The sequence below is a fragment of the Symphalangus syndactylus genome, chromosome 18 (genome assembly GCF_028878055.3).
Source record: "Symphalangus syndactylus isolate Jambi chromosome 18, NHGRI_mSymSyn1-v2.1_pri, whole genome shotgun sequence".
Lineage (NCBI taxonomy): Eukaryota > Metazoa > Chordata > Mammalia > Primates > Hylobatidae > Symphalangus > Symphalangus syndactylus.
In genome coordinates this window covers 61,619,218-61,641,988 of record NC_072440.2, presented here as the reverse complement: position 1 = coordinate 61,641,988, position 22,771 = coordinate 61,619,218, and the positions used below count along the sequence as shown (strand labels likewise).

General features: G+C 38.0%; 1 protein-coding gene across 6 annotated transcripts in view; it reads left to right on the top strand.

Annotated features, from left to right (window-relative positions):
* Positions 1–22,771, top strand: part of GRK3 (G protein-coupled receptor kinase 3) — a 170,485-nt gene that overhangs the window by 63,427 nt on the left and 84,287 nt on the right. For 4 of the 6 annotated variants that reach the window (XR_010117117.1, XM_063623418.1, XM_055254259.2 and 1 more), the window contains exon 3: positions 22,695–22,768. The exons of the other annotated variants lie outside the window; for them this stretch is intronic. Coding sequence is in view for 3 of the 4 variants with exons in the window: in XM_063623418.1 (XP_063479488.1) it covers positions 22,695–22,768 (74 nt within the window). In the remaining variant the exon portion in view is untranslated. The remainder of the gene's footprint in view (positions 1–22,694; positions 22,769–22,771) is intronic. 6 annotated transcript variants of the gene reach the window in all.

Genomic DNA, 22,771 nt, shown 5'->3' with positions numbered 1-22,771 from the left:
AAGCTAAATTTCCTGCCTTTGAGCGCTGGTTCATTCTTTCTCCTGACTCTGTAGCCCATTAATCTTTCCAAGTCTAGCTTGCACTTAATGTCTTCCTGAAACCATCTGTGACTGTACCACAACCATGCTGATCTTCCCTTAAGTAAATTTATCCAACGTTCATTGAGCCGATTAAGTACTAGCCATTGTGCTAGAGATTAGAGAGAAAAATAAACAAAAACAGACCACTTCCCTCTTGTAGCCCACAGCCTGCCTAGTCAGGGAGACAAATGAGGAACCAGCTGCCACTTATTGAACTAGGAAGAGATGTGTCCATCCTTAACATGATGCAGGCTGTCTATTTCAAAGGCCAGTGTCATGTTTAAGAGGAGAATGCTAGAGGTATTTCTGTCAACGCCAGGAATGACAAGGAGCCAGGAACAGACACACAGATCACTCACATGGATCTGACCAAGTACCTGAGAGGCGGACATCCAGAGGATTCCTTAAGCAACAGTATTGACTTGCAAATCCCAATACAGAAAAGCCCTAGAAACTTCTAAGCAAAAGCCCCATCATCCAGGGTAAAACTGGGCAAAGGTCCTATTGAGAGACAGACAGGTCGTTAAAACGGGGAAACAGATGGAACTTAAACCTAAGAAAAGATTTTCAATGTTATTCAAAAATAAGAGAAACAAAGGTGCTCTGAAATGTTATTTTGTTATCTTTCAAATTGATAAAAAGCCCAAAGTTAAAGAACACACTTTTGGTATGGCAGTGGGTTTCAAAATGGGCACTCCTATCCATTGCTGGTGGGAGTAAAAATAGATACTACTCCAGCAGAGGCTAATGTGGCCATGTCTATTGAAATAACAAAATGTCTGTATGACCTTTAACTTACAAGTTTTTCTCTGAGGAAGGTATCCTGCAAGTGTACCTGAATACATGATAAACAGTGGATGTAGAGGGTTATTTATTGCAGCAGTTTTGTAAAAGCAAAATATTTGGCACAACCCAAATATTCATTGGAGAGCAAGTTATGTAAATTATGAGATGGAATGCCATGCGGTTATAAAGAGACTCAAGTAGCTCCTCCTGACTGGTATAGAAAGATCTCCAAGGCATAGTGTTTTGGAAAAAAGGCTGATGTTGACAGTGTGTATAGAGTACGGTGGGAAATTAGAGTTCATATTTGCACTTGCTTTTATATGGTATTCGAAGGTAATACAAGCACTTGTAACAAGGAAACCCCAGAATGTCAGGGACTGTACACAAGGCATGTTCTTTCTCATTTGGTAACAGTGCTTGTCACAGGTTGTCACAAGCCTGTAACATTTGTAACAGGTTGTTACAGATCAGCATGAGGCTTTTCTCCGTGCACTTCCATCTTGTGGCACTGGTGTCCCTTAGGACTTGGGAGTCCCTTGCAGAGAGCTGTCACATCGATTTCTTAACAGCCGTGGCCCAAGGGTGACATGCCCCACTTTCCTGAAAAGATGGAAGAAACTAATAACAGCAGGTGCCTTGGGGGTGATGGTGATGGTACGTGACTGGGCAGGAAGATGAAGTGCAGGAAAGAGAGGAAAACTTTTAAAATATATTCTAGCAATTTTGAACTATATTATTCATTTATAAAATAAAAACAAATCATTGTAATAAAGCCAGATCATGCTCTGAAAATGGTAAGAACCCAGTGCTGTGGGAGCATAGAAGGGGCAGCTCTGCCTTACCTCGGGGAGGTACTGCTTTCTGTGGTGCTCGCTTGAAGCCCTAAAGGTGTAGCGGGTGTTAACCAGGTCAAGCCTGCAGGAAAAGAGGCTTGTGAGAAAGGGGCTAGACAAGTGGATGGCAGAGAATTTCCAGGGGATTGGTGAAGAGAGGGTGGCTGCCAAGATGGAAGGAGTCCATGTGAAGATACAGAGGCAGGATTTACGGTAAATAGGTTAATACAGCATATGGAGCTGTGGGTGCTGGAACCTGCTGGAACCACTGTCACCCCAAAGGCAACTACTGTTACTAGTTTCTCCCATCTTTTCAGAAAAGTGGGGTGTGTCACCTCTGGGCCAAGGCCATTAAGAAATCACTGTGATGACTTTGATGTCTTTTCTCCCAACTCTATGCAGGGGACTGTAAGTCGTAAGGGACACCTGGCTGGCGGGTGGGCAGGTCAGGTCTGGGCAGGTCAGGTCTATGCCAGTGCATTTGCATGGTAGAGGTATGGGACAGAGCGTGGTGTGCGTTGCAGTAACATGAATGTCTTATCCAACATCCTCTGCAACACCCATGGAAAGTTTCAAAGCAAGGAAGTGTCATGATCAGCTCCAGATCTGATGTGAGTAGCATGAAGGATGAATTGGAAAGGAGGATGACAGGTGGCTGGGAGCTTAGTGAGGGTGCTGTTGCTGTCATCTAAGGAAGTAACACTGACGTTTTAGCATTTCTCCTCTACCAAGTGAATTTGGCGCTTAATACAAGACAAGTAAGTGTTATCATTTTGTGTGTAGCTATCAGGATCTCCAATCAGAGTACAATTGCATTGAGGACCCCTTCATTTTACATTATAATATCATGCCATAAATACTTCCTGGCTGATTCTCTTATTTTCAATAAACTTTTATTGATTTAATAAAACATACATATAGAAAAGTACTGAAATCATGAGTTCATAGCCACATGAATTATCACAAAGCAAACTCATGTGTATCGATTGGTTGGCTCTTATTCTGTTTCTTCCTTGTTAAAATTATGGTTAGACTCAGCATGCTCACAACCTCCCCACTCCCACTTTGTCCAGAGAGGTGGATAGATGACTTGTGTTGTACACTCAGACCCTGATTTCCATAATGCCAGCTTTAATATTTGTTCTTAGAGAAGTCTCTGGGAAATGTAAGTCATATGGCTTATTTGAATAATATTTCTATTTCATTTTAAATTATTTTAAATCTCTCTTATTTTAACTGTCAGTTTGTTTACTGTCTGATGTGCAGAGAACTGTGATAAATGAAAAAATTGAGTGCAATCTGGAGAGGAGTATTAGCATGGTGGCATAGTCAGAAATTTTTACTTTTCTGTCATTACATAATGGTTTTAAAAGGCTGAAAGCAATCCAACCATTGGAAGGGTTTGATAGAATTTTCTCACCCCTGCATTCTTACATTTCCCTCCCAGTCCCAGTTCGCGTTGTTCCTTTTTGAGTCAAGAGCCAATTGCTTGGAACATTCCATGAATTTTTCTTTGGCCACATTCATTTCCATTTGTGCTTTTGTCTATTGGACTCTTAATATTCATGGCTCAAAATCTCTCCATTATCTAAATGAATGATCCCATTAATTAATCTAGGAATAATTTATTGGTATGCTGGAAGAATACATATGTGTTGAATTTAAATTGTGGGCAGGATGGAGAACTTGGGTTTTAGAAGAAGATCCAACTATTTACAATATTCCCAAATTATATTTCATTTATAATTTTCTCCTCCTGTAAAGTTTTAAGTCAAGAAGTAAAAGTTCCAATTTGAAAAGTAGAGTTAAATAAAAATAAATGTATTTAAGGCTTATATGAAATAGATGATTATAATTAACTATGAAATAGATAATTATAGTTAACTGAATACTCACTTTGATTTATGTTTATTTGCTCCTATTGGAACTTGGAAGAAAAAAAGCAGACAATTGTTAATTGGGAATGTAGGTTAGTAATCCCTAGCCAGTAGGGACATGACATCTTATGGGAGTTTTCAGGTTTTATATCTATATGCTTTTTTCTTTATTTATGAATTTACTTTTTTATTTGTCATCTACAATTTCCCTTATTTTCATTTGTGAAGAATGTATCCTGGACGTGTTAAGAGTACTTGTTTATGACCTCTGTATTACCAAGAACCTTTCTAACAACTTATTTTAGTCCACACTTCCATGTGTGAATAATTTTATCCTCCATACAAACTTGTGTTTATGAAAACATGCTGTAGACATTGAGAACTATGCAAGTGATCAGGCTGGCTTCTAAAAATTTTAGATTCCAATTTGTGGCCTACTTACAGCCACTGTGAGGGAACATCTCTGAGCTTTATTCCTGGCTCAACTGTATGTACCCAATTTTATTTTTATTTCTTCTTCCATGGTGTTATTTTTATTTAGGTGGAGGGTGGAGGTGCAGGTTTATTGAGGTATAATTTAAATAAAGTAAAATTTAGCAATTAGATCTACAATTCTGTGAGTTTTGACCAATGCATAAAGTGTGCAGCTACTACCAAAATCAAGATACAGAGCAGTTAGTTACCTCTCCAAATTCCTGGTGACCCTTCGTAGTCAACCCACAGCTTATGCTCCAGCTCCTGGCAACTATGGATCTGTTTTCTGTTCCTATGATTTCTCCTTTTCCAGAATGTCTTATAAGTGGAATCATTTAGCATGTAGCCTTTTGTTTCTTTTATTTAGCATGATGTGTTTGAGACTGGCATGTTGCACATATCAGTAGTTCATTCCCGTGTATTGGGAAGCTTCCATTGTATGGATGCATCACAGTTGGTTTATCCATCCACCAACTGAACATTTGGGTTGTTTCGAGTAAAGCTAGCTACTTTAAGTAACTGTTTGCAGATTTCTGTGTGACTATAAGAGCATACATTTTTATTTCTCTTGGTAAATACTTAGGAGTGGGATTATTGGGTCAAACGACAAATGTTTGTTTAAAGAAACTGCTTTCAAAGAGGCTATACAAATTGCATTCCTACTAGCAGTCTAAGAGTTCCAACTGCCCCACATCCTTACCAGCATTGCTGTTGTCTTTTCTTGTCTTTTTTGCTTTTGTTATTCTAGTAAGTATATAGGATTATCTTATCGTGATTTTAATTGGTATTTTCCTAATGACTAATGATGTTAATTTTTCATGTGCTCAGTTGACATTTATATATCTTCTTTGGTGAAAGTGTGTTCAAGTCTTTTGCTCAAAAATATTGGTTTGTGTTCTCATTATTGCATTTTGAGAGTCTTTCATATGTTTTGGATACAAGTCCTTTAGCAGATATATATTTTGCAAATATTTTCTCCAAATATGTGGCATGTCTTTGCATTTTCTTAAGCATGTAGAACAGAAGTTTTAAAGTATAATGAAATTGAATTTGCCAGTTTTCACTCTTATAGATCATGTTGGATCTTGGTGACCTTTGCTTTAACCCAAGGTTGCAAAGATTTTCTTGAATTTTTTCCTACAATTTTATAGTTTGAAGATTTATATTTAATTCTGTTATCCATTTTGAGTTAATTTTTGTAGGAATCACATATTTTTGCACAGAGATGTTCAATTGTTCCAGCACCATTTGTTGAAAAGGCTTTCTTCTCCTCATTGAACCATCCTTGCACCTTGGTGAAAAATCAATTGATTATGTATATGTAGATCTATTTCTGGACTGTATTCTTTTTCATTGATCTATGTGTTTATCCTTTTCTCCAACAGCATACTGCCTGGATTACTGTATCTTTATAATATATCTTTTTTTTGTTGTTTGTTTTTTTGTTTTTTGAGACAGAGTCTTGCTCTGTCTCCCAGGCTGGAGTGCAGTGGCATGATCTTGGCTCACTGCAACCTCTGCCTTCCAGGTTCAAGTGATTCTCCTGCCTCAGCCCCCCAAGTAGTTGGGATTACAGGCACCTGCCACCAAGCCTGGCTAATTTTTTTTTTTTTTGTATTTTTATTACAGACAGGGTTTCACCATGTTGGCTAGGCTGGCTTCGAACTCCTGACCTGAAGTGATCCACCCGCCTCGGCCTCCCAAAGTGCTAGGATTACAGGCGTGAGCCACTGTGCCCGGCCTATAATATATCTTGAAACCAGATAGTGTAAATCCTTTTTGTTATTTTCAAAAAGTTTATTATTCTAGTTCTTTTGATTTTTAATATAAATTTTAGAATCAGTTTATTGATTTTTTAACAAAAGTTTCTGCTGGATTTTTGACTAGGATCATGTTAAGTCTATAAATTGATTTGGGAAGAATGGCCATCTTACCAATATCAAGTCTTCCGATCCATTCCGTGAACATGGTTTTATTCTTACTTATTTGGATCACTTCTGTTTTTGTTCATTAGTATTTTGTAGTTTTTAGCATACAATCATGCACATATCTGGTTAGATTTATTCGTAAGTGTTGGGTTTTTTGGTGTGTTATTATTAATTGTTCTGTTGCTTAAGTTTAAATTTCCCATTGTTCAGTACTAATAAATAAAGATATCAATAGAGAATGTGCACCAAATATATGAATACCTCTATTTAATTAATTTATTTCTCAAGCAAATTATAATTTAGGGCAATTTTGATTCCATTATCTCTTGGCAAAATGGTTGATTGTGCATTTCATGATAATATTTTAAATAGTGGGTTTTTCATGTTTTATTTTAATGCTTTGGTTGGTCAAACTTTTGAAACTTTAAAAGAAAATGCATTAAAATAATTTGATAATTTGATTATTAGGGCTTTTTATTATTCCATACAACATAGTTATGGTGAGTGTTCACTATCTGCTCTTTGGATAATTTAATTTTTATTTCTAGACCTTCATGTTACTGCCTAGGTGTTTGTCCCTAGCTTTTAAGGTCTTTCAATAACCAGCTTGCTTTTGTCCGTTCCATTTTCTTCTTCTCTTTGATTTCATGATTATTAGTTACGTTTGTATTTTTCACCATTCAATTAATGACTAATTTGATTAATTTTATTTTATTTAGAGATATAGAATCTTAGAGTTGAAAAAATTCTGGAGATTAATCCAAGGGGTTTTTCTTTTAAACATGAAAAAATGTACTAATATTAGGGAAACCTAACACCTGTTTTGTTAATTTGTTCACATGGAAAAGTTAAGACGCAAGGTCTAACATGTAATGCTGGTTTAGAGATCCTGGTTTAGAGATAATTCTAGTATGGTCAATGGGGCTGTCTCATGATACGTGTTGTGATGCTGGATGATAAGATGTAAGGTAATTGTTTCGTGGTGCTTGCAGGGGTTGGAGGGAATTTCCAATTATACGGGAGCTAGTGTGCTTGCTTAGGGTGTTTTACTCAAAAGGCTATAGAGAAATATAATATGTGAAAATGATAATCTTCAAATTGTTATGATAAAATATTTTAGAAAACTCTTGGAACATGTAACTGATTTGCTGCATTAAAGCACCTTTATGTTTCCTCCCAGAATTATGTTTAATTATAAGGGAGCTTATTAACATTGTTCTAGTTAAATTATATTAGCATTTCCATTATATTGTGTTTGTTCAAGGATTTAAAGTGCTATAAGTTTTCTTCCAGTGCAAATGTCTATACATAGTTTTTAAATGGGTTGGAAATTACTAATTATAAAAGGAATAAATATTTGAAAAGCTAATTTGACAGCAATCATTTCTATTATTAGTCACATAAAATTTCTAATAGTTAAAAGCCAAATTTCAGTTATTTTTCTCTAGCCTTTTTGCCAATAATTATATATAATCTTAGTCATAAACGAGTTTTGTGATTTTGCCGCTTTTCTTATAACTGTATTTTGATATGCATTTTAAAATTATATTTTGAAATAACTTCAAACTCAGAAAAGTCATAAGAATGGTATGAGGAATTCTGTATACGCTTTAAACCAAGCTTGTCCAACTTGCGGCCTGCGGGCTGCATGCAGCCCACGATGGCTTTGAATGTGGCCCCACACAAATTCATAAACTTCCTTAAAATATTGAGATGTATTTGTGATTTGTTTTTTTGTTAACGTGTGGCCCAAGACAATTCTTCTTCCAATGTGTCTCAGAGAAGCTGAAAGACTGGACACCCCTGATTTAAACAGTTTCATTGTTTGTATACACTTTGCCTCATTTGTTTCATTATTCGTTCTTTTTATGATTTTTGGAGGGTGTAATTTAGAGACATCACACCTCTTGACCGTTATATGTTTCAGCCTGTATTTCTTAAGAACAAGGTTATTCTTTTAGAGAACCACAGTATGATGTTCAAAATCAGGACATTGAGCACAGATATAATACTACTGTCTAATCCAAAGTCCATATTCACATTTCAACAATTGTTCCCCAAAATGTTCTTTTTTGCTATAATTTTTCCTGGTCCAGGATTGAGTGTGGGATCATGCCTGCATTTCCTTGTCATACCTTTAGTCTCCTTTAATCTGGACAAATCCCTCAGCTTTCTTTTACTTTCTTGACCTTAACATTTGTAAAGAGTACAGAACAACTATTTTGTAAAATATCCCTTTCTTTTGTTTTGTTTAGTGGTTCATAATAATTAAGATTCATATTAGGCACTTTTGTTGGGAGACCATAGGTCAGATGTCGTGTTGTTCTCAAGGCATCATAATGTTGCATTGTCCCAAGTGTGGTGATTGTTAATTTTGACCATTTGCTTAAAGGGGGTGTTTGCTAGCATCCTCCACTGTTACTTATGAGTTTTCCCTTTGTAAGTAAGTAACTCGTGGGAGTTACTTTTGCACTACGTAAATATTCTGCTCCTACTCAAACTTACCCACTAGTTTTGGCACCCATCAGTTTTCTGACTTCATCATTCATTCCATAGTTTTTGATTGGCATTTGACTATAAGAAAGCGCTTTTCCGTGGGTCCCTCACCCCTGAGCAGCCTAACTGGGAGGCACCCCCCCAGTAGGGACAGACTGACACCTCATTCAACCGGGTACTCCTCTGAGACAAAACATTCAGAGGAACTATCAGACAGCTGAATTTGTGGTCTCACGAAAATCCGCTGTTCTGCAGCCACCGGTGCTGACACCCAGCCAACAGGGTCTGGAGTGGACCTCTAGTAAACTCTAACAGACCTGCAGCTGAGGGTCTTGTCTGGTAGAAGGAAAATTAACAAACAGAAAGGACATCCACACCAAAAACCCATCTGTACATCACCATCATCGAAGACAAAAAGTAGACAAAACCACAAAGATGGGGAAAAAACAGACCAAAAAAACTGGAAACTCTAAAAAACAGAGCACCTCTCCTCCTCCAAAGGAACGCAGTTCCTCACCAGCAACGGAACAAAGCTGGATGGAGGACGACTTTGATGAGTTGAGAGAAGAAGGCTTCAGACGATCAAACTACTCTGAGCTACGAGAGGAAATTCAAAACAATAGCAAAGAAGTTAAAAACTTTGAAAAAAAATTAGAAGAATGGATAACTAGAATAACCAATGGAGAGAAGGTCTTAAAGGAGATGATGGAGCTGAAAGCCAAGTTTCGAGAACTACGCGAAGAATGCAGAAGCCTCAGTAGCAGATGCGATCAACTGGAAGAAAGGGTATCGCTCATAGAAGATGAAATGAATGAAATGAAGAGAGAAGGGAAGTTTAGGGAAAAAAGAATAAAAAGAAATGAACAAAGCCTCCAAGAAATTTGGGACTATGTGAAAAGACCAAACCTACGTCTGATTGGTGTACCTGAAAATGATGGGGAGAATGGAACCAAGTTGGAAAACACTCTGCAAGATATTATCCAGGAGAACTTCCCCAATCTAGCAAGGCAGGCCAGCATTCAGATTCAGGAAATACAGAGAACGCCACAAACATACTCCTCGAGAAGGGCAACTCCAAGACACATAATTGTCAGATTCACCAAAGTTGAAATGAAGGAAAAAATGTTAAGGGCAGCCAGAGAGAAAGGTCGGGTTACCCACAAAGGGAAGCCCATCAGACTAACAGCTGATCTCTCAGCAGAAACTCTACAAGCCAGAAGAGAGTGGGGGCCGATATTCAACATTCTTAAAGAAAAGAATTTTCAACCCAGAATTTCCTATCCCGCCAAACTAAGCTTCATAAGTGAAGGAGAAATAAAATACTTTACAGACAAGCAAACGCTGAGTGATTTCGTCACCACCAGGCCTGCCCTAAAAGAGCTCCTGAAGGAAGCACTAAACATGGAAAGGAACAACCGGTACCAGCCCCTGCAAAAACATGCCAAATTGTAAAGACCATCGAGGCTAGGAAGAAACTATAGCAACTAACGAGCAAAATAACCAACTAACATCATAATGACAGGATCAGATTCACACATAACAATATTCACGTTAAATGTAAATGGGCTAAACGCTCCAATCAAAAGACACAGACTGGCAAACTGGATTAGGAGTCAGGACCCATCAGTGTGCTGTATTCAGGAAACCCATCTCACGTGCAGAGACACACATAGACTCAAAATAAAGGGATGGAGGAAGATCTATCAAGCAACTGGAAAACAAAAAAAGGCAGGGGTTGCAATCCTAGTCTCTGATAAAATAGACTTTAAACCAACAAAGATCAAAAGAGACAAAGAAGGCCATTACATAATGGTAAAGGGATCAATTCAACAAGAAGAGCTAACTATCCTAAATATATATGCACCCAACACAGGAGCACCCAGATTCATAAAGCAAGTCCTCAGTGACCTACAAAGGGACTTAAACTCCCACACAATAATAATGGGAGATTTTAACACCCCACTGTCAGCATTAGACAGATCAACGAGACAGAAAGTTAACAAGGATATCCAGGAATTGAACTCAGCTCTACACAAAGTGGACCTAATAGACATCTACAGAACTCTCCACCCCAAATCAACAGAATATACATTTTTTTCAGCACCACACCACACCTATTCCAAAATTGACCACATAGTTGGAAGTAAAGCTCTTCTCAGCAAATGTAAAAGAACAGAGATTATAACAAACTGTCTCTCAGACCACAGTGCAATCAAACTAGAACTCAGGATTAAGAAACTCAGTCAAAACCGCTCAACTACATGGAAACTGAACAACCTGCTCCTGAATGACTATTGGATACATAATGAAATGAAGGCAGAAATAAAGATGTTCTTTGAAACCAACGAGAACAAAGACACAACATACCAGAATCTCTGGGACACGTTCAAAGCAGTGTGTAGAGGGAAATTTATAGCACTAAATGCCCACAAGAGAAAGCAGGAAAGATCCAAAATTGACACCCTAACATCACAATTAAAAGAACTAGAAAAGCAAGAGCAAACACATTCAAAAGCTAGCAGAAGGCTAGAAATAACTAAAATCAGAGCAGAACTGAAGGAAATAGAGACACAAAAAACCCTTCAAAAAATTAATGAATCCAGGAGCTGGTTTTTTGAAAAGATCAACAAAATTGATGGACCGCTAGCAAGACTAATAAAGAAGAAAACAGAGAAGAATCAAATAGATGCAATAAAAAATGAAAAAGGGGATATCACCACCGATCCCACAGAAATACAATCTACCATCAGAGAATACTACAAACACCTCTATGCAAATAAACTAGAAAATCTAGAAGAAATGGATAAATTCCTCGACAAATACACCCTCCCAAGACTAAACCAGGAAGAAGTTGAATCTCTGAATAGACCAATAACAGGTTCTGAAATTGTGGCAATAATCAATAGCTTACCAACCAAAAAGAGTCCAGGACCTGATGGATTCACAGCTGAATTCTACCAGAGGTACAAGGAAGAACTGGTACCATTCCTTCTGAAACTATTCCAATCGATAGAAAAAGAGGGAATCCTCCCTAACACATTTTACGAAGCCAGCATCATCCTGATACCAAAACCTGGCAGAGACATAACCAAAAAAGAGAATTTCAGACCAATATCCTTGATGAACATTGATGCAAAAATCCTCAATAAAATACTGGCAAACCGAATCCAGCAGCACATCAAAAAGCTTATCCACCATGATCAAGTGGGCTTCATCCCTGGGATGCAAGGCTGGTTCAACATACGCAAATCAATAAATGTAATCCAGCATATAAGCAGAACCAAAGACAAAAACCACATGATTATCTCAATAGATGCAGAAAAGGCCTTTGACAAAATTCAACAACCCTTCATGCTAAAAACTCTCAATAAATTAGGTATTGATGGGTCGTATCTCAAAATAATAAGAGCTATCTACAACAAACCCACAGCCAATATCATACTGAATGGGCAAAAACTGGAAGCATTCCCTCTGAAAACTGGCACAAGACAGGGATGCCCTCTCTCACCGCTCCTATTCAACATAGTGCTGGAAGTTCTGGCCAGAGCAATCAGGCAGGAGAAGGAAATAAAAGGTATTCAATTAGGAAAAGAGGAAGTCAAATTGTCCCTGTTTGCAGATGACATGATTGTATATCTAGAAAACCCCATTGTACACCAATAACAGACAAACAGAGAGCCAAATCATGAGTGAACTCCCATTCACAATGGCTTCAAAGAGAATAAAATACCTAGGAATCCAACTTACAAGGGATGTGAAGGACCTCTTCAAGGAGAACTACAAACCACTGCTCAATGAAATAAAAGAGGATACAAACAAATGGAAGAACATTCCATGCTCATGGGTTGGAAGAATCAATATCGTGAAAATGGCCATACTGCCCAAGGTAATTTATAGATTCAATGCCATCCCCATCAAGCCACCAATGACTTTCTTCACAGAATTGGAAAAAACTACTTTAAAGTTCATATGGAACCAAAAAAGAGCCCGCATCGCCAAGTCAATCCTAAGCCAAAAGAACAAAGCTGGAGGCATCATGCTACCTGACTTCAAACTATACTACAAGGCTACAGTAACCAAAACAGCATGGTACTGGTACCACAACAGAGACATAGATCAATGGAACAGAACAGAGCCCTCAGAAATGATGCCGCATAGCTACAACTATCTGATCTTTGACAAACCCGACAAAAACAAGAAATGGGGAAAGGATTCCCTGTTTAATAAATGGTGCTGGGAAAACTGGCTAGCCATATGTAGAAAGCTGCAACTGGATCCCTTCCTTACACCTTATACAAAAATTAATTCAAGATGGATTAAAGACTTATATGTTAGACCTAAAACCATTAAAATCCTACAAGAAAACCTAGGGAATACCATTCAGGACATAGGCGTGGGCAAGGACTTCATGTCTAAAACACCAAAAGCAATGGCAACAAAAGCCAAAATCGACAAATGGGATCGCATTAAACTAAAGAGCTTCTGCACAGCAAAAGAAACTGTCATCAGAGTGAACAGGCAACCTACACAATGGGAGAAAATTTTTGCAACCTACTCATCTGACAAAGGGCTAATATCCAGAATCTACAATGAACTCAAACAAATTTACAAGAAAAAAACAAACAACCCCATCAAAAAGTGGGCAGAGGACATGAACAGACACTTCTCAAAAGAAGACATTTATGCAGCCAAAAAACACATGAAGAAATGCTCCTCATCACTGGCCATCAGAGAAATGCAAATCAAAACCACAGTGAGATACCATCTCACACCAGTTAGAATGGCCATCATTAAAAAATCAGGAAACAACAGGTGCTGGAGAGGATGTGGAGAAATAGGAACACTTTTACACTGTTGGTGGGACTGTAAACTAGTTCAACCATTGTGGAAGTCAATGTGGCGATTCCTCAGGGATCTAGAACTAGAAATACCATTTGACCCAGCCATCCCATTACTGGGTATATACCCAAAGGACTATAAATCATGCTGCTATAAAGACACATGCACACGTATGTTTATTGCGGCACTATTCACAATAGCAAAGAGTTGGAACCAACCCAAATGTCCAACAACGATAGACTGGATTAAGAAAATGTGGCACATATACACCATGGAATACTATGCAGCCATAAAAAATGATGAGTTCGTGTCCTTTGTAGGGACATGGATGAAACTGGAAAACATCATTCTCAGTAAACTATCGCAAGGACAAAAAACCAAACACCGCATGTTCTCACTCATAGGTGGGAATTGAACAATGAGAACTCATGGACACAGGAAGGGGAACATCACGCTCCGGGGACTGTTGTGGGGTGGGGGGAGGGGGGAGGGACAGCATTAGGAGATACACCTAATGCTAAATGACGAGTTAATGGGTGCAGGAAATCAACATGGCACACGGATACATATGTAACAAACCTGCACATTGTGCACATGTACCCTAAAACCCTAAAGTATAATAAAAAAAAAAAAAAGAAAAAAAAAAAGGCAATGAGATGTTTTGAGAAAAGTTACAATTAAAATGTATTTTAATTTTAAAATAAAAAAAAAAAAGAAAGCGCTTTTCCTTCTCCCTATTTATTTGCTTATTTATATCAGTATGCATTCATAGATCCTTAATTTATCTAATGGGTTATGATCTATTACTCTTCTTATTTATTTTGATGTTCAAATTTTCCCAGTTTTGGCTACCAGGAGCGCTTTCAAGCTGGTTCCTGTTCATATAGCTCCATCATCCTACAAGTGCTTGCTTACTTTCTAGCAGATGTTTAAAGCTCATGTTGTTATTTATTCACTGTCCTTGCCCTAGAATCAATCAGCCTTTTCTCTAAGGAGCTCTAGTTGCTTTTAATGGAGAACAGTGTTTAGCAGCCTAAATTTGGACACTAGAAGTGCTCATTGCTGCCGGTGTGTCATTGCTTCTAGACCTTTACAAACAGAGCAAGGAAATGTTTGTGTATATGTGTATGTGTCCACATATCTACCTACCAGAAACAATGAGTTCAAATAGATACTCCCATTCCAATTCAGTGCTACAATGTACATTCTGTTCTCTTTCCATATTTCAACTCTCTTATCCAAAAAGGCTCTTATTATCCTCAATATATTTACTCATTTGTGTAAGCCTAGAATACACTGTAAATAGTTTCCGAACTGCTAACTCTTACTGCTGTGAAAGCAAACCTACCAGCTAGAGTTAATATTTGTTTCCAGTTCTTTTTTAAGGTAAATTTACTTACAGTACTGTACACACTTTAATTCTGATAAATGTATTGACCCACATAACCCCTACCTCTATCAAAAGACGGAATATTTCCATTCTTAGAAAGTTCCTTCATGCCTCTTCCCAATTTCATGTTCATCGAGGCAAGCATTTTTCTGATTTTTTTAAAAAAACCATAGATCAGTTTTGCCTGTTCTAGAATTTATATATATAGAATTATGCAGCTTATACTTCTTTGTATCTGGCAACTTTTGACCAACGTAATGTCTGACACTTACTGATGGTGATGGTAAAGTTTAGTAGTCAACTTGACTACATTAAATGTGATACCCAGATAGCTGGTAAAACATTATTGCTGGGTGTGTCTGTGAGGATGTTTCTGGAAGAGACTAGCATTTGAATCAGTGTAAAAAGATCTGCCATCAGGGATATGGGTGGCTATTGCCCAATCCATTGAGGGCCTGCAGGAATAGAACAAAAAGGTGGAGAAAGAGCTCATCCTTTCTCTCTTTTTGAGCTTGGGCATCTATCTTCTCCTGCCCTTGGACATTGGAGCTCCAGTTTCTCAGACCTTGGGACTCCAGGATTGATACTAGCAGCCTTTTCCTGGTTCTCAGACCTTTGGCCTTGGCTTGGGAGTTACACCATTGGTTCTCCTGGTTGTCAGGTCTTTAAGCTTGTACTGAGTTACACCATCTGTTTCTCCAGCTTGCAGACAGCATAGCATGGGACTTCTTGGCCTCGGTAATCATGTGAGCCAATTCCTATAAGTCTCCTCTTACTTGCTTATATGTTTCTCTGGAGAACCCTGACTAGTACAGGTACAATGCTGGATGTATCAGTAGTTTGTTTTGTTTTATTGCTGAATAGTATTCCATTGTGTGAAAATATCACAATCTGCTTATCTTCCTGTTGATAGTCTTTGAATCATTTCAGATAAGTTATGAATAAAGCTGCTATGAAGATTCCCTATACAAGTCTTTTTGGAGATACAAGTTTTCATTGGATAAGTATCTAATAGAGGAATCACTGCATTGTATAAGTGTGGGTGTAACTTTATAAGAAACTTTCAAGCTATTTTCCTAAGGGACTGTATATTCTTTACCATGCTCCAAATCTATGTAACGCAGCATTCTCCAGTGATACAGAAGTAATAGGATGTGTGTATATAGACAGAAAGAGACTTATTGTAAGGAATGGGCTTATGTGATTATGGAGACTGGCAAGTCCAAATCTGCAGTGTGAGCTGGCAGGCTCGAGATCCAGGATAGCTGATGGTGCAGATGAAGTCTGGAGGCAGTCTGCTGGGAAATTCTCCCTTCCCTGGGGCATCTGATCTTTTTGTTCTATTCAGGCTTTCAACCGATTGGATGCAGCCCACCCACGTTATGGGGAGCAATCTGCTTACTCGCAGTTTACTGATCTAAATTTTAATCTCATTCCAGGACACTCTCCAAGATGAAATTAACCATCACACATCCACCCCTTGTCATCCTGGTGCTCATACACATCTCCTTACACCATGATTAATCTCCAGTAAAGACGATAACAAGGTCATGCTTCCACCTAACATGATACAACTAGTCTGCGTACAATGGAAGATGCACTGACTCTTTTCCCAGAAAAGGATGCAAAGTCCTTGGATGATGTTTGCTCTTTTCTTCGATGTCCTGCAACTTAAATACTATCATGTAAAGTTAACAATATTTAAATGCTACACTAGGAAGTCAGTATGTCTTCTGTTACATGATAAAGGGACAAGAAGTGGAGAAGAAAGCAAAGATATTTGCTTAACATACACACAATAAGGGGGAAACACTCATGACAGTTGCAGTCCTCATTCCTGTAACTGGTTACATGGTTGTAGCTGGTATTCCTTACTCCCATGGATTACGTGTTCCCTTTACTATCAGCAAGCACCTCAGTCGGTCATGGTTCTGTACCTGGTGGGATGACCCAAATCATTACTCCTGAAAGGTCTGGGCCATTCATAGCCCTGCCTGAATTGGGTTATAGGTTTCCCTTGACTTTAATCACAGGCCATAGTAATAGTGGGGGGATACCCTAGGAAATCTCCTGTATTCCAGACGTGCTTTTCCTTATCTCTCTAGTGTGGATCCCCTTGGCAGTCAGGATCAGTTACTCCAGTCAACACAAGATCTCCCTTCTCTGCCTGTTGATTCAGAGGCATGGGGGACCCAAGGCATTGTCTGTCCTCCTCAGCAACTCATTGGAGTTCTGGCTGCCTTGTATCCCTGCTGGCAGTTGGGGTTGTCAATGTTTAACTTAGCCATTCTAGTAGTTGAGAAGGGATATCTTAGAGTGGCTTAATTTACGTTTACATGATGACCAATGATGCTGAGTCCCTTTCATGGGCTTCCTGGCTGTTTATATCCCTTTCTTGTGAACTGTTCATGTGTTGTGATGTGTTCAAATCTTCCTTGAGTTCTTTTATTGAGTTGTTCTTCTTTTAACATGGATTTGTAAGAATTGTGTTTGTTTGTTTCTTTGAATCCAAATTTACAAGGCATTTTTTCTAACTTAGGTTTTATAATATTTTACCCCAGTCCATGGCTGGTCTATTTTTTTAACAGTGTCTTTTGAAGAACAGAAGTTCTACATTTTGATAAAGTATAATTTATCATTTCTTTCTTTACCTTGCCTAAGAAATCTTTTGCATAAAGATTTTCTGTGAAGATATTCTATATATATTCTAGAAGCATTATAATTTTAGCCTTCACATTTAGTTCTATGATAATCTTTAATTTAATTCTTTATAAGGTGTGAGGTAACAATTCCTTTCATCTTTTTCCCCATATGGATATCAGCTTTCCCAGCATCATTTGTTGAAAAGACTTAAATTGACTATATAAATATGGGCATATTCTGGGACCTTATATTTCTGCTCCAGTGATTTACTCTAATGCCACTACATTATATAGCCATATTAATCAATCTAATGTATTGATTAAGATTAGTATGGCTATGTAATGAGTCTTGAAATTGGATAGCATTAAGGCTTTGAACTTTGTTCTTCTTTCTTAAGATGTTTTGGGTATTCTAGGTTTTTTGCGTTTCCATATATATTTTAGAATCAGCTTGTCGGTTTCTTTAAAAAGGCCTGTTGGAGTTATGATTGTAATTGCACTGAATCTACAAATTAATCTGGGGAGAATTAACATCTAAGCAATACTAAATCTTCCAGTCCATGAACTGAGTATGTATTTCCATTTATTTAGATCTTCTTTAATTTCTCTCAGTAACATTTTATAGTTTTTAGCATACTGGTCTTGCATGTCATTTATTTGTTTATTCCTATGTATTGATAGTTCTTTGTTATTACAAATTGACTTGTTTTTAAAATTCCATTTTAAAATTATGTGCTATAAGTTTATAGAAATTTCATTGGTTTTTATCTAATGACCTTATGTCCTGTGGCCTTGCTAAATTTACTTACATATTCTAGTAGTTACTTATAGATAGGATTTGCCAGGTAGGTAACCAGATTGAATAGAATCAGTTTTAATTCTTCCTTTTCAATTTGAATAACCTTTATTTCATTTTCTTACTTTATTGCATTGGCTAGGACCGCCAATACAGTGTTGAAGAGGAGTGAGATTACATATTGCAGCATTTTCTTATCTGACACGCATTGTATTTTGTTTGTCTCACAGCTCAGAAAGGCCTTACTGACCGTTCTATCTGAAATACATCTTCCTCTTTTTATCGTTATCTCAGCATCATATTTAATTACTTTATATTCCTTGTCATAAATTATATATGTTTATTTCCTTGTTGTCTGTCTCTTACACTAATCCATAAGCCCTTTATTGGAAAAACACTGTTTTCACAATCACATCCTCAGTCAATAACACACTGGCTCTTAGTAGATACTCAGTAAATGTTTTGTAGAATTAGTCAATATTGGGAGGAGGTTTTAGCAGTTATGCAGTCTATTCTCCTTACTGTCTTAATCTCCTTGGCAAAACTGAGGACAAGTATTTTTTCTTGCAAGAAAATTTTCATATTTCTCTTTTCACCTTTTTAATTTTTAGGGGATTTAATTTCAAATTTTCTCATAGAAACCACTTATATTTAATACTTTCAAAAACTCTTAACTTACATTTTATAAAAAGCAATACAATTCTTTCTACTAATTTTTGAAAAATTATCGTGATGGTGGGTGTTACGTACACTAAAAAGTTAATATTCAGCATTTTGCAGTGGTTCAAATATAGAAACAAAGTAAACACATTTCACAAATATCTACAAAGCAGGTGTTAGGTCACTATTTTTTACTCTTTAAGATCTGGAGAAATTGCAACGATGAAGTGAACTTGTTAGTCAAAATATTTCCTTATTTTTGCCTCTCATATTTTGCCCTAATCTAGGCCATGCTTCATTTGCTTTTTATATAATTTAAGGCTGATGAAGGTAAGTCGCATTCAGCCTAGGACACAGTGATCTAGGATTTAGCCAAAAGGCAAATATCTTTCTTCCTGCTGTTCCATTTTAGCAGCTCCATTTAAACAGCTGGTAGCAAGTAAAGCTTCAGTTTATGTGCACACAGGAGGAAAATAATATTTTGTGTTTTCTATTGTGTGTTAAACTAAGTCCTTGGCTTATTCTACCAACCAACAATGGAAATTTCCTTAAATAAATAGGTAAACACATTCAAAGTTGGGTGTTCATTCATTCAACTCCCTCTTTCCCTCATCCCTCCTTTTTCTGTCCTCTTCCTTCCTCCTTTCCCCCAACTTCCCTCCCTCTCCTTGTACCTATGCTCTCTCTTCTACTTTTTTTCCTTTGTTCTCTCTCCTGAGCTCTGTCTTTGTTACAGTCAATGCTCTTGTGCAGATGTAGCAGAGAATAAAACACCTGTACCCTATGCATTGCAGCTTACATTGTAGTGAGAGAGGTAGACAGTAAAGAAGCAAATATAAACATGTGACAATTTTTGCTCATCATAAGTGCTACAAAGTGTTTTGTGATGTGTGTGTGTGAATGAATGCGAGATAGAGACAGCAGGACAGTGGGAATGAATGAGAATCATGAAAGGCCTCCTCAAGGAAAGGGGTATTTGAAGTGAGCTAGTGAGCTGTTCGTCTAGAAGATCCAGGAAAAGTGTGTGAGGCAGTGGGAATAGCTGGTAAGAAACCCTGAGAAGGGAACGAGCTTGGTGTTAGAGAAACTACAGTACAGAAGCTTGGCCTAAGTGAAGTGAGCTTGGGGGAAGCACTGTGAGATGAGGCCAGAGAAGGAAATGGTGACTCCAGAGGGCGTGGGTAGGCTATGGTGAAGAGTTTCAGTTTGATTCCAAGTGTAGTCAAAAGACAGTGGTCCATGTGTGGTATTATTTCATTTTGTCATTTAGATATTTTGGAAACATCTCTAATTTGATCAAAATACTTAAGTTCAAATTCTTATGTTAGTTTTGTCTTCCAGAAATAGAGAAAGAAATACATGTGGCAAAAACTGACAACATTGAAAAAAGATGAACAAATCTACAATTACAAATGGAGAGTTCAACACTTCACTGTTGATGATGGATAGAATAAATAGACAGATGGCCGCGCCGTGGCTCACGCCTGTAATCCCAGCACTTTGGGAGGGCAAGGCGGGTGGATCACCTGAGGTCAGGAGTTCGAGACCAGTCTGGCCAACATGGTGAAACCCCGTATCTACCAAAAATGCAAAAATTAGCTGGCCATGATGGCGGATGCCTGTAATCCCAGCTACTCGGGAGGCTGAGTCAGGAGAATCACTTGAACCTGGGAGGCGGAGGTTGCAGTGAGCCGATCGCGCCATTGCACTCCAGCCTGGGCGACAGAGCAAGACTCCGTCTCAAAAATAAATAAATAAATAAATAGACACTCCGTAAAGATTCAGAGGATGATCTTTTTATTTTTATGGATTTAGGGGGTACAAGTGCAATTTTGTTACCTAGACACATTGCATAGTGGTGAACTCTGGGCTTTTAGTGTACATTGTACCCAATGTGTGATTTTTCATGGCTTACTCCTCTCCCATCCTCCTGCCTTTTGGAGTTTCCAGTGTCTATTATTTTACTCCCTATGTCCATGTGTACCCATTGTTTAGCTCCCACTTGTAAATGAGAACGTGCAGTATTTGACTCTCTGTTTCTGACTTACTTCACTTAGGATAATGGCCTTCAGTTCCATCTGTGTTGCTGCAGAGGACCATGTTGAACAACTCTATCAAGCCCACTTGGTTTAATTGCCTTTGTATTCTTTTAAATGAAACACTCCACCCTATAAGAACAGAATGCACACTTTTTTCAAGTGCCATACAGCATTCCGCTAGATAGACCAAAAGTTTTAATGCATTTAAAAGCATTGAAATTGTACCAAGCATGTTCTGTGACCACAACAGAGCTAAACAGAAAATCAGTGTCCGAAAAATCCCCAAATATTTTGAAATTAAACTACACCCTTCTGAAGGACTCACGGATCAAAGAAGAAATGACAAGGGAAATTAGAAAATCCTTTGAAATGAACGAAAATGAAGAGACAACCATTACTCTTAAAATCAGAATACTGACATACGAACAGATAGAGATGTGTATCCTCCCCATATTCCTGCTTCTTGAATTTCCTACTTCCTGCCTATGTTGGGGTCATTGCAGTTTCTCCATGGGAGGAGTGTGGCTGTGCTCCCGCTGCAGGTGTGCGCCTGACCCTGGTAAAGTCTGGCTATGCCTGTTTAACTAGTACTCTTAGTCATTCTACTCTAGTTTGAGTGAACGAGCACTTACCATTTTCAAAGGCCACGTTCCAGGAACTATGAGGGGAATTTATGGATCAGTCACAGACCAGTGCAAGTTACAAGATCCTTATGCTAATGTTAATTAAAATCTCATCACAGCCACTTCCTTTTTCAGTCCCACCTGGGGAATTCTGGTCCACTTCATCTCTACATGGTAGACCTTGTGAGTCTTTCTTCAGTTCCTTTCTGCAGCTTCTGTTTCTGCAAACTCTCCGTTTAGTTGTTTTGACTTTTTGGAATTTTATAATCTTCAAGTACGTCTACCTTCAGTCTGGTGTCGGCTTGTTCTATTTAATTTTGTTTATCTACGCATCACCATTAGGCATTAAGCTAGGCACTAGGTTTTCAAATGGAATGGGAGCCTTATAAATCAGGTAATTAGTGTGTGGTAAATATTTTGACAGAATGTTGGAAAGGCTAAGTAAACATTCATTCAGTGAACATTTATTGGTCACCTACTGTGTACCAGGGATTGTGCAATAGGGTCTGTCTCATCAGAGAAGACTTCAGAGCACAGGTTGCTTTTGAGTCCAATTCTGGTTATTTCAGGAGTTTTCAAGGTACAGAGAGAGGCGTGGTATTCTAGGCAAAGTTGTTTAAAGGTGAGGCTTGTAGTTGTGAAGGAGTAAAGCATGACCTGGGAATGGGTAATCTGCTCTGGCACTAGGTATTTGGTAGGGACTTGGAAATAGTGAGTGAGTGGCAAGAGAAAGGACTAGAAAGATTTGGGAAGAAAGGACTAGAAAGGTTCTGGTTTTTTTTGTTTGTTTGTTTGTTTTTTAGGGAGTTTCGTCCTATTTTAGTGGGCATAGTGTTTATTAGTGTCTTGGTGATTCTCACCAACACTTTCATACCGTCTGTATCTCTTATTCCTTTGGTTGTTATTTTGGTCGCTACAATGGTCAGCGGCTCCAAGTGGTGGTGGTGAATGCCAGCCCTGTTGTATCATACTTTTGTGGAAAGTGGGGGGCGGGGGTGAACATGAATAGAGAAGGAATCCTGAAGCAAGGAGCCAAGTATGTGGTATTTTTCTGCCTACAGTATTTCCTTCTAGGAATTAATTAATTCACTAGCTTCTTGAAATTTTTTTTTTTTTAAAAAAGTAGAGGAGGAAGAAGTTGAGGTATAAACACATTGCTTTGAAAACACCCTTGTGGGATAAAATTTCAAGTAATTGCCCACCCTGAAATTTTTTATTTTTTTCCTTTAGGTTTCTTGCTATTTAAAGATTTTTGTTTGAATGAAATTAATGAAGCTGTACCTCAGGTGAAGTTTTATGAAGAGGTA